Here is a 15,045-nt window from a genome sequence, read left to right on the forward strand (position 1 = left end):
AACGTGTTCACTGGAAGAAAGACAGTCTCTTTAATAATGGGTGTGGAAAAACTGGCTCTGCACATGCTGAAGATTAAAATCGAACCCGTATATTTCACCATTCCCTAAACTAAATTAGAAATGAATCAACGATCTAAATACTAAAACAGAAACATTAAATCTGCTGGCAGACAGAATAGGTCAAACTCTTGAAGACACTGGTGTAGGCAAAGACCTTATGAAAAAAAACCCTGATGCACAGGAACTATCACAAAGAATCAACAACTGGGATCCCATCTTATTAAAAAGCTTTAGCACAGCAAGAGGAACCACATTCCAACAGAGTGAAGAGAAAACCCACAATGTGGGAAAAAAGGTTTGCCAGCTGCTCCTCAGACAAAGGATTACTATTAAGAACATATAAAGAACTCAAAAAAAATCAGACCTCCCAAATTTAAAGACCCAATCCATAAACAGGCATATGAGATGAATACACGCTTCTCAGGTGAGGAAACACAAACAGAAAATAAATACATGAAAAAATGTTCAACATCACTGGTCGTTCAAGAGATGCAAATTAAAACAACACTGAGATTTCATCTCACCCAGAAAAAAATGGCTATTATCAAGAAATCAACAAATAACAAATGCTGGGGGGCAGGGAGCTGTGGGAAAAAAGAAACACTTCTCCACTGTTGATGGGTGTGTACACTGGTACAACCACTGTGAAAATCAGTGTGGAGATTCCTCAAGAAAGTAGGATTAGAGGTCCCATTTGACCCAGCTATTCCCCTGCTGGGTATCATCCCAGAAGAATTAAAAACATCATACTACAACAACATATTTGCACCCATGTTTATAGAAGCACAATCTGTAATAGCTAGATCTTGGAAACAACCCAAATGCCCACCAACTGAGGAATGGATAAAAAATATGTGGCCTTTTTATACAATGGAGTACTACGCAGCCAAAAAGAAAGATAAATGGGAGGTGTTTATAGGTAAATGGATGCAACTCAAGATCATACTCATAAGTGAAATAAAGCAGACGCACATGTGCAAACATCATATTGTCTCCCTAGCGTGAGAAGCTGAGAGAGTAAATAAGATACAAAATGTACAATAGATGCTACAAAATGGGAAGAACTGTTCAAAAGGAAAGAAAAACTAGGGTGGGGGAAAGGAGAAAAGAAGGGAAAAGCAAAAAAATATAATAATATAATTTCTCTTAGTTCATTGAAAAGAAATGTTTGTGCTAATATTGTTTAGATAATTAAATGCCATATCTTGCACTCTGACTGTTTTAAAGATAAGAATATATGCATGAGGAAATATTACTCAGCCATGAAGAAGAATCCATGGAATTAAAGATCATCATGTTAAGTGACATAAAACAGCCTCAGAAAAACAAGCATCTTATGTTTTTTCTAGTATGTGGAACCTAAAACAAGTGGCATGAAATGAGAAGGAATACTGTTTAGATGAGAGGGACTGAACAAGGAGGAAAGAGGACAGGGCTTTTGGGAGGGTAATAACGGGATGGATACAATCAAAATATATGCCTTGAAATCCAGTGTTTTATAAAATTAACAGGTGCCACCAAAAATATATTTTAAAAAAGGTAGTGAAGACCCCCAAATTAGGAAGTATAACGCAGTATCAAACATGGTCAATACAGTTGGTCCTTCATAAACACAGGTTCTGCATTCCTAGATCCATCCCCACTGGATCACCTCCTGTGCAGTCAGACCTGTGATGGTTCACCGGTTCTGAACACGTACAAAGGCCTTTTTCCTGGTCCTTATTTTCTAAATAATACAGCCTAACAACCATTTATTTAGCATGTACACTGTGTTAGGTATACTCTAGAGACAATTTAAAGTATATGGGAAGACATACATAGGTTATATACAAACACTGCACCATTTTACATTAGAAACTAGGGCATCTGAAGATTTTGGTATCGGGTAAGGGGCTGGGGACCCAGACCAGCCCGGATGGACCCTGAGGGACAGCCATGTTCACGTATGGCAGACGAGTAGATAGTCAGTCAGGCCAGCTGAGTATAAAGGAGATCTGCGTAGGTGAGAAACAGTAGTGTGTTGCTGCCAATTTTCAACTTTGTTTTCTACCAAAATTAACTATTGCTTGGCTTATCCATATATGATTACTAATGCCTCTGGCTGAGCCAAAATAATCACTGTTTTCTTCCAGAGCCAGGGGAAGTAAAAGGCAAGAACACTTCACTACAGCAAGGTTATTACAGACCGAACCACCTGGCAGCCTGGATTTAACGGGCTGTGGCCGTGACACAATCATGCCGTTCAATGCTCATTCTACAGCCACTTACTGTAGAGGACGATGAATTTTTATCAGGTGCTGCGTATCGGAAAAAGGTCCCAACTTTGTCCACGGACACGGGGCTCACTTGCTCCCAGCCGTTCACTCTCACCTGCAGCTGGTGGATTCGCAGGTCATGGGTGTGTCTGTCAGGCAGAACACAGAAAAGGATATTAAGCGCAGTCTCAGAAGGAAGGAAAGTAGAGGCCAAGATCCAATCTGATTTACTGTATAATGATGTAAAAACCCCATCAGCTAAGCCTTTTGGGGATTAACTAAAGCAGGGGAAATCAAGAGAATGGTTTAACTGGGTCTTATGCTTACGGCACAAATTTCAAGATCTGGAGCGCTTAAGCAAAAGGGGTATTTATCCTCCCCTCAGATGAACTGTGAAATCTGCACACTAACCAGGCCTTTCCCTACCAGCACCCACCCCAACCCATTTAATGACATCATAAAATAGTGATGTCAGTGAAAATCATTTCTCTGGGGTGGTAAAATGTACCAGCAATGAAATCATACATATAACCATACAGTACTCTCAGATATGTGTAAGATTTTTTTCTTCTTGGTTCCTTTGTTGAATATCCCACTTCTCTTAGAACCACACTCTGCTGGCTCGGGCCCAACAGGACGACAGATGGGGTGGGGTGTGCAGAGCAAAACCCTCACAGCTTTGCGCTGAAGTGTTCAGCTTAAATTGAAGTAGAAGGCAGTGGGCAGAACAGGAGGAACAAGAGGAAATTGCACATTTAATTCTATTTTAGGTTTTGCCTAATTCAAGCCAGAAGCCTGAAATGGGGAACTGAATTTGAGGCGAACAGGAAGAGGGGAGGGAGACCCGGATGGGGTACAGTGTGCCAAGCGGGGGGAATGCCAGAAAAGGCATCTATTTTGATCAATTCAAGCAGAACAGTGGGACTTGAAACGGGTTACAAAACATGGCGACTAAAACAGAAATGACAAAGAGGTCAAGCCCTTTCAGAGACAAGAGGGTGTCCTCCTTGTGAGAGCCTGTCAGCAGCCCTGTAGTTCTCCAGTGACACTGTGGAAGGACAGGACAACGTTTGTCACTCATCCCTAGAGATGCTGCAGTGCCTTCCAGAGACACACGCCCAACACCAGGCTATGCTTGCCCCGTAAAGCCTCCATAGAGTACAGGTTCAGAACCCTTGCTCGCCAGCACAGACACGCAAGGGGAAAAGCTATGCAAGAGGAAGCGGTGTGTGGCATGGGGACCTCTGCACACGGACTGCAGCTCCATGATGAGCACATGACCACAGGAGCCTGAAGCCAACCTCCTCCATTTCAGCTCGGCCTGAAAACCAACAGAGGCTCAAGCACTAAGAACTTCGCCTCTCTGTACACCAAGTCTCAACCTATTCACAACTGCTACATGGCCTTTCCATGGAAAAGGGTTTGCAAATAATGGGATACTTTAGTGGACGTACGATCTCTCATGAACACCGAGATATAATAACCCTTTCCCACATTTCTTCCAGCTCTCTGGCTGGCTACTTCAGCAGCACTCCAGCCGGCAGTCCCCTCAGACTTCTTAGTGCCTCTCCTTCCCGAGACGATCTGCTTGCCAAAGTGCCGTGTGGAACACATCAATATTAAAACGAAAATCTCCATACTTTGAAAATATTTTCAGAACAGCACATCACCACCGGACGTGGAAAACAGGCCAGGATGCAATGAACTTGAACATTTTGATGGAACCAGACTACGACCAAACGAAACACACAACTTATATCTTCACATGGCAAGTAAATGGATAATCGATGGAAAGAAATGTACTTCCAACATGGCACGCCAGTGTATACTTTTAGAAGGAAACAGTGATTTCTAAAATGTTTTAAAAATAAAATCATTAAGGGAAAAGGCCAAACACTAGAAACAATCATTTATAGCTACTTTCATACTTTTAAGGAATAGAATAAACAACCATGCTTTACCTGTGTCTTAACTTTCCTCTGGCTTCAAATTCGAAGGGAATCTCTTCACCCGTGAGGACTTCTCGCCACTCGCTGACATTGTGAGCGTCGTCCAGAAATGCCCCGTTCCCTTCCGGAACCCCCCCTGGACTCCCAGTGTGAGACAGTGCTGCCCTGCAAGCGAACCACAGGAAAGAGAAAGACTCCCTCAGTCCATCCTCCTCCCTCCCACGAGAGCCCTGTGCTGCGGAGCAGAAATGAGGCAGCACAACCTTGCTAGAAAGATGACATAAAAGGTCGGTCACTGTGGGTATGCTCAGGCTGTCACAGTTTACTTGAATTTTTAGAAATAGCTGAAAGTTGCCACTTCCCACTCCCTACTCTAGCAGTAGAGTCTGGTATGTGTCCATCAAGTCAGAATTTTTTTTTTCAGGATTAGACATTGAAACTAGGCCTTCACATTGAGCCACATCCTCAGCCTCTTTTGAATATTTTTATTTTGAGACAACACTTAAGTCACTTAGCTGACCAGGCCTCGAACTCGCAGTACTTCTACCTCAGCCTATCAGAGTGCTGGGATCACAGGCAGGCACCATGCCCTGCTAAGGCATGACTTTCTGGAGGAAAATTTAAGTAAGGAGTTTAACTTCTCCTCCAGGACATGACCATGCTTAGCGAAGGTGGAGGTAATCCAGTGTCACTGCTGCTGATTCTGTGACCATTTCACGAACTTCAGGCCCTAAGATTACCATGCATTTGGAGCACCGAGCTAGGATCCACACCGGCAGAAACTTGCCAGAAAAGGTTTTCATCCGGCTTAGGTAAACCCTCATTTGTTCTCCAAACTCTGCCCAATTCCATCTGGGTTGAAGTGTGTTTTAGATATGGAGGATAATTCTTTAGGAGCCGAGGAGGATGGTGAATGTTCTCAAATAAGTCAGGGAAGAAAAACACAAAATGGTTCGCTTCATATCCACACCCAGCTTCTTTACAAAGAGTGACGGGCACATGGAGACTGAGGAGAAGCACTTCCTACACACATCCGTAATTTGTTTGCCTTACGCTTTAAACACAATATATACCAGGATCAGGACACAGTTTGACAATTTCAGACGCAGATTCTACACAGAATCAGAACTTCCACCATCCGTGTCAGGATGGCACCGAACTACTGATTCCAATATGATCCCAGAGGCCTCAAAAGGGCCCCAGCATGCTCGGCTGGGCTGCCGCAGGCTTCCGTGGCACAGATGACTCTGGGCACAGCCCTGAGCGCTCTTACCTGGTGGGCGTGGTGGTCAGGGTGGCAAACCACAAGGTGCACCCCGTGTGGTTCCTCAGAGCAAAGGGGACGAATGGCTGTCGGCGCTTGGGGGTTTTCACCTCTGCTATGACAAACAGAAAAGGCTGTTAACATTTGCCTCTATCTGTGTGGTGGCGACCCTCCCAGTACCTGGAGGCAGGGCCCTAAGTTGTCTCTTATGTGAAGGGGCTCAAAGCACAGGGAAGAGAGCAGCCACTAGCCCAGGTTTATTAGAATAACAAAGGGAAGCTCAGTGTGTTTGCTGACTGCTATGGGATGCGCCCCCCACCCCCATCTACAATTTTTACTGGCCTTAGAAAAGGGCATCAGGTGCAGAACCAGCTAGAATCAGGAAAAGAACTGAAATGAACTACTGCCCCCAAGACATCTATTCTAAACAGGTAACCCAGGTTGCGGCAAAATGTACCACCTGTATTTACTAAAGCTTTGTTCAAAAGCCTTGATTTAAGAAAGCCTCCATTTAGATAAAGGTCTTTCAGCCATGGTATGCATAATACATCAAAATAAAAATGGCCTTCAACGTTCTCTTATAATAATGGCTGATTTGGTTCTTCCTGGAAAATCAAAGCTTTTGAAATGGAATTGTTGGTCCATTTTTTAACACACATCACCAGCAGCTGACGCAAGGAGGGCACTGTGGAAGCTAAAAGGGAACGTTAACTATGGCTTCACTTCACAGAAGAGCCTTCCTCAGGCAAACTGCGAGAAACAGCAACCCAAACGAAAGTGCCAGGAGCCACACTCTGGAGAGCAGTGCTGTCTGTCAGGACTAAGAAATCCGAGAAGGCGCTCTTGTGCCCAGGCTGCCCCAGAACCCCACTGCGGCCCCCCTGGCCAGGGCCTCTGTGGCCTCCGCTGGCCCCATAAACAAAGCGGGCGGCGGCGGCAGGAACCAGTAGGCAGTGACAACGAGGCTCCTGGCCGACGAGCTCACAGCACACACACCCCACTAACCACAAAGGGCAGGGACGCGACCCCATCTCCTTCTGTGTCCTGCTTCAAACCATGACGACAGCCTGAAAAAGACCACGGCCTGAATGGTCTGGAATCTAGACGGAGGCAAATGCTACCGGCAGAGAATTCTGGGGCAAAGCGAGTTCATCTTACACATGCTCCTTGCCGATGAAATCGAGAAGGAAAACCACAACCTACCCTGCCTCCTGCGACCTCCAGCACGAACCCAGGGCAGTCTCCTAAGAGCCAGTGATGAACACTGTCTTTTAAAAAGTGATCGCCTTTTCCCCCTTTATATCTTTTACAGTCTTCAGAAGTTAATACCATTTCAGGTTAAGGCAAGATACATTTGGTATAGTGGCTCGGCAGAGTCTAACATACAGTAACCTGTTAAGGAGATGAGAGTGTCTGGTGTACAGTCAGTCGACTAGGGACACCCCGAACAGCTTTAAAAGCAATCTCCATCTAGGAATATGCCCGTTCCCCAGCCCCACAGCCTCCCTCAGTTCTCCAGGACTGCCTTACAAACAAGAGAGTCCTCATCAAGTCGAAACTTAAGGAGTAGCTAGCTGTGAGGCTGCTGACAAGAGCAAAGGGGGAGTAAAAAATTTAAGAGCTGTCTGCAGGGTAAACAGAATTTACTGTGGGCTTTGGAAGGCGCCTCCCTCCATGGGAGCAAAGAAAGCTGCTTTTATTACAGCAGATAAAGGGCCAGGGGGAAAGGGAGCCAGATGTGCTTTCCCCATCCCACTGTGAGGTAGACTGGAAGTTTCCATTTGCAAATTAGATTCAAAAAGAACAGGTGGCAGATGGCTTTGATCACTTTGTAATACAGAATAAAGTAGTAGGAATCCATACACAGATACCCACGGCATCTGCCCTGGAATTCAATAGCACGGTCAAATACACTGCTCAGGTCTCCAGACTTCCTGTGTGAACAGACAGAACCACGCAAACTTCAGTAACCTACTTCTCAGAGGATAAAAATGCGCGGCGTGCACACAAATCCAAACCGAACATCAGGCAACAAATCCGACTTCTCCTGCACCAGGATCCAAATCAACTGTACTTGCTTCTGGCACTGCACCAGAGAAAAAGTTCCCAAATCCATCAAAGAGAACATTATTCCCTGATGGCCGCCTCTAGTGACCAAATCCAATTTTTTCATGAGTTGAGATAACCTAAAGCTTCTCACATCCAAGTTCAGCCTTAAATGGCTCCAGCTAAGGAAATTTCTACCCTTTTAAACTTGTTTCCCAAAGAAATTTAGCCATTATAAACAGTGTGCAGATTTCATGCTACATAGCAGCTCAATCTATTAGAAAGGACCTTGTTTGCAAATCATAAACAATAAAGTCCTGAGTCCACTGCTAGCTAGTCATATAAATAAAGGCAAATTACATTGTCTGCCTGAGTCTCACTCTCTTGATCAGCTACACAGGAATAATGCTTGGCTTTGCCTGAGTGATTAGTAACATATTTAAAAGCTCAGAGGTATAAATTCAAAAATAAATGAAGACTTAGCCATAGACTTACTTTGTGAACCCTCCTTCAAACATAAACCTCCATAAAACCTTCCAGGAAAAACAGTAAGTAAAGCCATAGCAACGCCCCTGTGTACTATGGTAGTTCCCTGTTCTGCACTTCTGCGAGGGGAGGCTCAAATGCCCTTTGTATAAGAATGGACCATGACCCATGATCTGGAAATAGATTAATCATGATCCTTAAAACAAAACCGAAATGAACACCTTGATTCCAATTCCTCAGTGCGTGTGACATCTTCTCCCATATCCACTTACCAGGAAAATTCTCAAAGAATCTTAAAGGGTCAGAGATACAGATAAAGAATATTTTCTATTTCCTAAGCAAATAAATTCGTATCTAGAGAAATTAAAAGTTCAGGTCTAGGTGATTACTGAGACATTTTTTTCTTAGCTCTATTCATGATTATTATCGCACCTGTGTCACAGAGCTAATTCCATGAGAATAAACATTCACTGAGCATTCTATAAACAAGAACTTGTGGCGCTGCTTGACGGAGGATGGAGTTTTTCCACCTACTTCCGCTTCTATATGATAAGCCTCTAGTTGGCAGGAGATGGTTCTGCATCATAGCCATGGAGTTTATGCCACTTCCCCCAACAGTTAAGGGAGGGGGAAGAGAAAATGAAGAATCAGCACATCACTCGCGCTTAATATGAACTGTCATTCTATTAATTAATTGGAAATGCTCTTTCCTGATACTGCAGCAAGGTACTCACAGCTGAGTGTACCCCCCATTCAACTCTCATTCACAAGAAACAAAACAAAACAAAAACACTGATGGACAAGGCAGCTCTTAAAACAGGAAAGGACGCCAGCCCTCGCTTGGCTGTACTGTACCTCTAGCATAGGCCTGGTGCTCTAGGTTAGTCAGACTGGCTGTGCTCCTAGTTCTAAGGTAGACAAGGGGGAGGCCTGGTAGACAGGAGAGACAAAGTTAGAGGGTGAGAATGGGTACAGTGAACAAGAAGACTCACCTCCAAACGGTAAGCACCAACAGAGAACATTACAATTACCTTTCTGCAGTTACCAAGAGACAAGAAAGTACCTGCCAGCGTGAACACGGCATTTTTTATGTGGCTCTTGCTGTGGAAGCTGTGTCAAAGCAGCACGCTCCTCCTTTTCTAATATTATTAAATAGTCTTCAACAGAAATAACACCTTTTGAGGTTTTAGTTTTTACTGGGGCTTGAACTGGGCCTTTACACTGAGCTACATCCCCAGTTCTTTTTACTTTTGAGACAGGGTCTCACCAAGCCGAGGCTGGGCTCCAATTTACAATCCTCCTGCCTCAGGCTCCTAGAGTACTGGGATTACCGGCACTTTGAAATTTTTTAAAAGTTTCATGTTCTTAATTAGCACGGGAAAGTTACAGGAACCCGTCAGGGGGAATTTTAGTGGGAGCTGCTCCTTTCCCACTGGAAAACACTGTAGCCGTAGACTGCTGGCCACTGGGCGGCCTTTCTCTCGAACATTTAGGAGAAGAGACCACCTCGGTTCCAAACTGAAACAGGTTCTACTACAGAATTATCTCACAGTAGTGTTTAAATTCTAAGTTAAGCACGGAGATTTTCAGAACATTTATATTGCTATTTTTATAAAATAACCTTGGAATACAAAACTAATAAATTCAGGGAAGTGCCACGCCATCCAGATTTACCTGCAGAATCTCAGTCCTGACTCAACACAGCATAGAGTTACCTCAAAATGAGGTCTGCACCTTCTTTTCCCCACTAAAGGAACAGCAAGAAATCAGCAGTTTCCTTAGGGTGAACCTCATGCTAAGAGCTGTTCAAGGGGCTTAGTTTAAAGCACAATTTTTGGGAAAATATGACTAAACATTCTCCAATGAGACCCGAAAGTTTTACTATGATATAGTTTTCCTGAGGCACAAACCGGGCAGGGTGCAGGAGGAGCCACAGTGCAAGCGGACACTATCTGCAGAGCCCTGGCTCCTAAGCAACGATCTTGAGATTCAGAAGCAACAGCCTGGGAACCCAAGAGCAAGCACAGCTGATGTCTCTTTGTCTCTCCTACAAGCACCAGGCAGACAGAAAGTCCGCTTATGCACCCTGAAGGAGACGAATGAGACAAACGCTTCATACACTAAGAAAACCCGTCCTCCCATGACATGTTTGCAGACCAGATGGAATTCTCCAGTATTCACAAGCTATGTGAAGTCCGGCCAAGATTCCCCAGAGAAAAGGCACTGAAAAGAGTCGCGGAGCTGAATTTGGATGACAATGGCTTGTGGAACAACCGAGACCATGCAGCTGTCCATCACAACCTCCCCGGCTCTGAGGGCAACAGAGCCCCATGGTGAGGATTAAACAAGGGAAGAAAACATGGGCAACAGAGAGTACCCGACTCCTCCTTCCTCAAGAGGCTGAGCATTCAATTCTTTTTACTTTAATGAACAATACAAGGTCCCCATTTAAAAACGTTTTCTGCATGGGATCCTGCCCTCCCTCTTTTCAAGAACACATACAAACCCTTTATCCTCTAGGTTCAGATGGTGGAAAAGATGGTTTTAAAAATCCCATCAATTGGAAAACCAGCGTTTTGCTGACTACGACACAAACCAGCAACCCCTGGTTCCAATGTATCTCAGGTGCACCAGGTCACCCACAGTGGTCCCAGAATTGAGAGATCCGGCACTGGGCTCCGTCTCTGACGTGTAGGTAGAGGTAGAGCCCACACAAAAGCACAGGAGTTGGTGCCAGCTAACTGCCTCTTGCAAAGATTAAAACAGATCAATAAAAGAGAAAATGGCCTATAATTTTTCCATGAAGAGTGACAGCTCTACAGCAGGAAAGCACTGCTCTGTAAACCAACAGTGATTCAGACAGACATCAGACAGAAATCTTACTTTGCCCGAAGCACGGAGGGTCCACTGATGAGCCGATCCAGTCTTCCAAGTGAGCAGAATCTGGTTCCTTGTCTTCTCGACAGTAATCTGCCATCCACGATTCCTTGGTACTTACATACTGGTCTAGAAAGAATTCCCCGAGGGTGTTAAGAGAGGTAGGAAGATTGACAGTTCAGGTCAAACAGTTTGGATCCAGCAAACAAAACTTATACTGAGTGGTCCAGGCTTCTGCTGGATGCTGAGGAGGTCAGTGCCCTGCAGGACCTCAGCTCCAGGGCCGACAGTAATGGGCACACAACAATCATCACCACAGAGCTATGCCAGGGTATGAAAGGCACTACATCAAAGACATAAACAAAAGCCTGGAGGCACAGAAGTGGGGAAATTTATTCTGCCGTGGCAGAAAGGCAAGCGTGTACACCACGGCCCAGGAAAGTGTTCCGAGAGGTGGAGGCCACTGTTCTGAATCTTGAGGAACAGGTTAGAGCACTGCTGTCCCACCTTCTGGCCTGCCTGGCTTGCACTGAGTGAAGAGGAACTGTCTTGGGCCACACATCCAACATAGAGCCTGGTTAATGTAGATGAGAACCTTATTTTGTGACTAATGCATCAATATCTAGTTCCATCGTCACCTCTCAGGCTGCGTTCAGGCACCGCACAATCAAGTCACAAAAAATACTGCTAAAACTCACATAATAATGTTCAAAGTTTATGATTTTGTGGGAGCCACATTACTAGCTGTCCAGGTCCACACACAGCCCACTGGCCATGGTCTGGACACACCTGGCTCAGCGTTACCGATGGGACTGGGACTGGGACTGGGACTGGGACTGGGCGTGGAATAATAGTCTAGACAGAGGGAGCAGACTCTAAGCCAGGAAAGTACTGAATAATCTCGTGAGACTCTTGCACAGCATACGGGTGCAAGGACATAGCACAGCAATCTAGAAAACAAGGATTTAGTTTGTCAAGAACATGGTATGCCATGCTAAGAGAGGATATGGAGATACAGATTGCACTCAGGAATCCATTAAAACATAAACTCAAAAATCCTGCAACAATTCCTTATGAACAGTTTTATTTTTTGGAGAAGACACTTATAATGGAAATAGCAGGTTAGCAAAATAATTATGAGGCTCGACACCTGAATGAAGAGCTTTTATACTTAGTAATTATATTTTTTGAAACAAGAATTATTAGTTTTCAGTTTTCAACTCCAATACCTGGGTATTGAAATAAGATATACTTAAACACTAAGAGGGTTTCCAAACACTGTTAGGAATGAGGAATTAAAAGTTTAAAAAACAAACAAACCAACAAATAAAACAACAACAGAAGGGTCAAATTAATACAGTGCAAAAGGATCCTCTGGATAATTTGTTTATGTTACACGGGTGATATTATATCTAAGTGAATTAACAGATGAAATTTGATTTTTTTAAACAATAGTTTTAAATTTGGGGGATCCAAAAAATTTACTGTCTTGGGGCTGAGGATTTAGCTCAGTGGTGCAGCGCCTGCCTGGCAAGTGCAAGGTCCTGAGTTCGATTCCCGGTACCAAAAAAACCAAAAAATTTACTGTCTCACTGCACTATACATTCTTTTTGGTATTATTTTTTGAGACAGGGTCTTGCTATTACTTCAGGCTGGCCTCAAACTCATGAAAATCCTCCTGCCTCAGCCTCCCAAGTGCTGTCACTATACACTCTTTACCTTACTCTGATGGCGGTGAAGTTACAGATATTCTGACAGCACCAAGCAACATACAAACTGAAGAAAGTTCACAATTTGCAATAGTACATGGTACTGCTCAAAGATAACTATAATACTGCCAAAATTAGATCACACAGAATAATAAATCGAACAGTAAATTTGTGTTTTCATGGCAAACGTACAAACTATTTGATAATATGATATTGCTACTCCGTTATTAGATGATCAAAACACAAAATCTGAGAGTGGTTCTCAACTACCACATCAAATCCGGAAATGTATGTCAGACTGACTCACTTTTGGAACGCACACCATGCACCAACCAATCCTGTAAGCAAAGTCATTTTCAGAGTTAAGCATGACACTTGATGGGAAAGCACACAGGTAACTTACTTTGCTACATAAAAAAAAAAAGGTCAAAAACCATACCTAAAAGAGGTATTCTGTGTAAAGCCTAAAAAAATCTAAATTTGCTTCCAGAGCATTTAACAAGCCCCAGGGACCAAGCACTGCGAGCAGAAAGCTCACCCTGGCCATTTACATCTCCCAAGGAGTCTGGGCTCTCGCTTGCTCACTGAGAGCATCAACATGGGATGCCAACTCTGAAGAGGCGGGCTGAGGAGAGCCTGAGCCACGCCAGGGTTTACGAGGACAGCAGCCATGACGGAGAAGCAGTGCAGGCACAGCAGCAAGCATTTGCTAACCCAGGAATAACAGGTGTCCAGGCCAGGAGCTGTGCACAGCGAGGCACCCGTCTTCAACAGGCAGCTCCCCACTCACCAATGAGCACAGAAGTGATGTTGATATCCAGACGGGGTTTGGCCTTGGCCTCCAGCTTCAGTCGAGGAGGATGGAGCCGGCTCGCTGCCTGCTGTTGCCAGGATACAGAGCATGGCCATGGCTCGATAAATGGCTCCCAGCCTAAAAGAACACAGGAAGTAAGACATCTGTTCAGCAGATATCAAGAGTTCACAGGGGAACACAGTCCACAAATGCTCAGCAAGGACAGAATAGAGCTTAAGAGCTCCAATTCAACTTCACAACGAAGGCACCACTTTGGCTCAGGTCACCCGACAATATCTGTGCTACTTCAGGCACGTGAGTGGAAGGGCAACAGTGTCCTCCACCATGGTCTCCTGGGGACAGCAGGGCAGGGATGTACACGCCCTGATCCACTAAAGAGCAGGCAGGACCTGTTCTCGCGCCACTTAAGATAGAAAAAGGAGTCTCGAACTCAGGCTGGAAAAGCAACACTGTGACCTGTAAACTACCACATTTGATTCTTCTGATTACATAAACAATCAGTAAATACATAGGTATATATGGAGGCTCACTAACTTGAAATTCTTAAAATATTTATCTTAAAATATATCACATGCACAAAAGGAACTTAAACACACACAGTTTAAAGCAAATTCCACTACGAACACTCATATACCCATCATTCAACTTAAGAAACAGAAAATTACAAGCTCCTTTGAAAACTCCAAATGCCAACCCTCGGCATCCTCCCCACCAGCCCTTCCTGCCCAACTGTAGGCAAACGTTGGAGTTGTTAGTTAATCATTTCCTTGCTCTTCATTATAATTGTACCGCACATGTATAAGTTTCTAAAGAACATATTGATTCATCTGTCCTGTACGTGATCTTCACACACATGGAAGCTATCTTCTTTTTCAAGTTTCTATTTTCACCCAACACGCCTTTAAGCTTATCACTGTATACTGATGAAGGTAGCTGGGATACATTTGTTTTCACCACAAAGTGGTAACCCATTAACGCACACACAGTTTATTTATCTATCCTACTTCTAAAAGACACTGCCTTAATCTATTAGGAAGAATACTACTACAGGTAATCTTGTACATGTCTCCTATACATAGGCAAGGGAGTCGCTAGGGTACAGATCCGAAAAGCAGTGTACAGATTAATTACTAAGCATGCTTATACTCAACTGTACGAAGTCATATCCATTTATTTTCCTCAGTGGTTGTACTGACTTATAATTCTAGTAGCGAGAACTATGGCTTATATCTGCACAACTATATAGCAGTGCCATACTTAATTTTTGCCAATCTATTGGGTAAGAAAAATAGCATACTAGCAGGGAATGGTGGTATACATCTGTAATTCCAGCTTCCAGGGAGGCTGAGGCAGAAGGATCACAAGTTCAAGGTCAACCTGGGAAACTTAGTGAGATATTATCTCAAAATAAAATAGCCAGGTATGGTGACGTGTGCCTGTAATCCCAGCACTCTGGGAGAGTGAAGCAGGAAGAGAAAAAGTTCAAGCCCAGCTCAGATAACCTAGCAGCACAGCAAGAACCCACCTCAAAAAAAAAAAAAAAAAATAGGAAGAAAAAGAAAGAATGACCAAGTTTGTATCCCGG

The 15,045-nt window shown here is 44.1% G+C and overlaps 1 protein-coding gene across 6 annotated transcripts in view; it reads right to left on the reverse strand.

Annotated features, from left to right (window-relative positions):
- Positions 1–15,045, reverse strand: part of Vps13d (vacuolar protein sorting 13 homolog D (S. cerevisiae)) — a 256,478-nt gene that overhangs the window by 148,449 nt on the left and 92,984 nt on the right. For 4 of the 6 annotated variants that reach the window (XM_005403951.2, XM_013504225.1, XM_005403950.2 and 1 more), the window contains exons 38-43: positions 13,437–13,577; positions 10,944–11,066; positions 8,916–8,990; positions 5,538–5,640; positions 4,277–4,429; positions 2,329–2,464 (exon numbers count right to left, since the gene is read on the reverse strand). In XM_005403951.2, coding sequence (XP_005404008.1) covers positions 2,329–2,464; positions 4,277–4,429; positions 5,538–5,640; positions 8,916–8,990; positions 10,944–11,066; positions 13,437–13,577 — 731 coding nt within the window. Of the gene's footprint in view, positions 1–2,328; positions 2,465–4,276; positions 4,430–5,537; positions 5,644–8,915; positions 8,991–10,943; positions 11,067–13,436; positions 13,578–15,045 lie in introns of all 6 variants that reach the window. The other 2 variants (XM_005403955.2, XM_005403954.2) reach the window with 2 other exon arrangements.

This window comes from Chinchilla lanigera, unplaced genomic scaffold (genome assembly GCF_000276665.1).
Source record: "Chinchilla lanigera isolate Chin_1 unplaced genomic scaffold, ChiLan1.0 scaffold00085, whole genome shotgun sequence".
Classification (NCBI taxonomy): domain Eukaryota; kingdom Metazoa; phylum Chordata; class Mammalia; order Rodentia; family Chinchillidae; genus Chinchilla; species Chinchilla lanigera.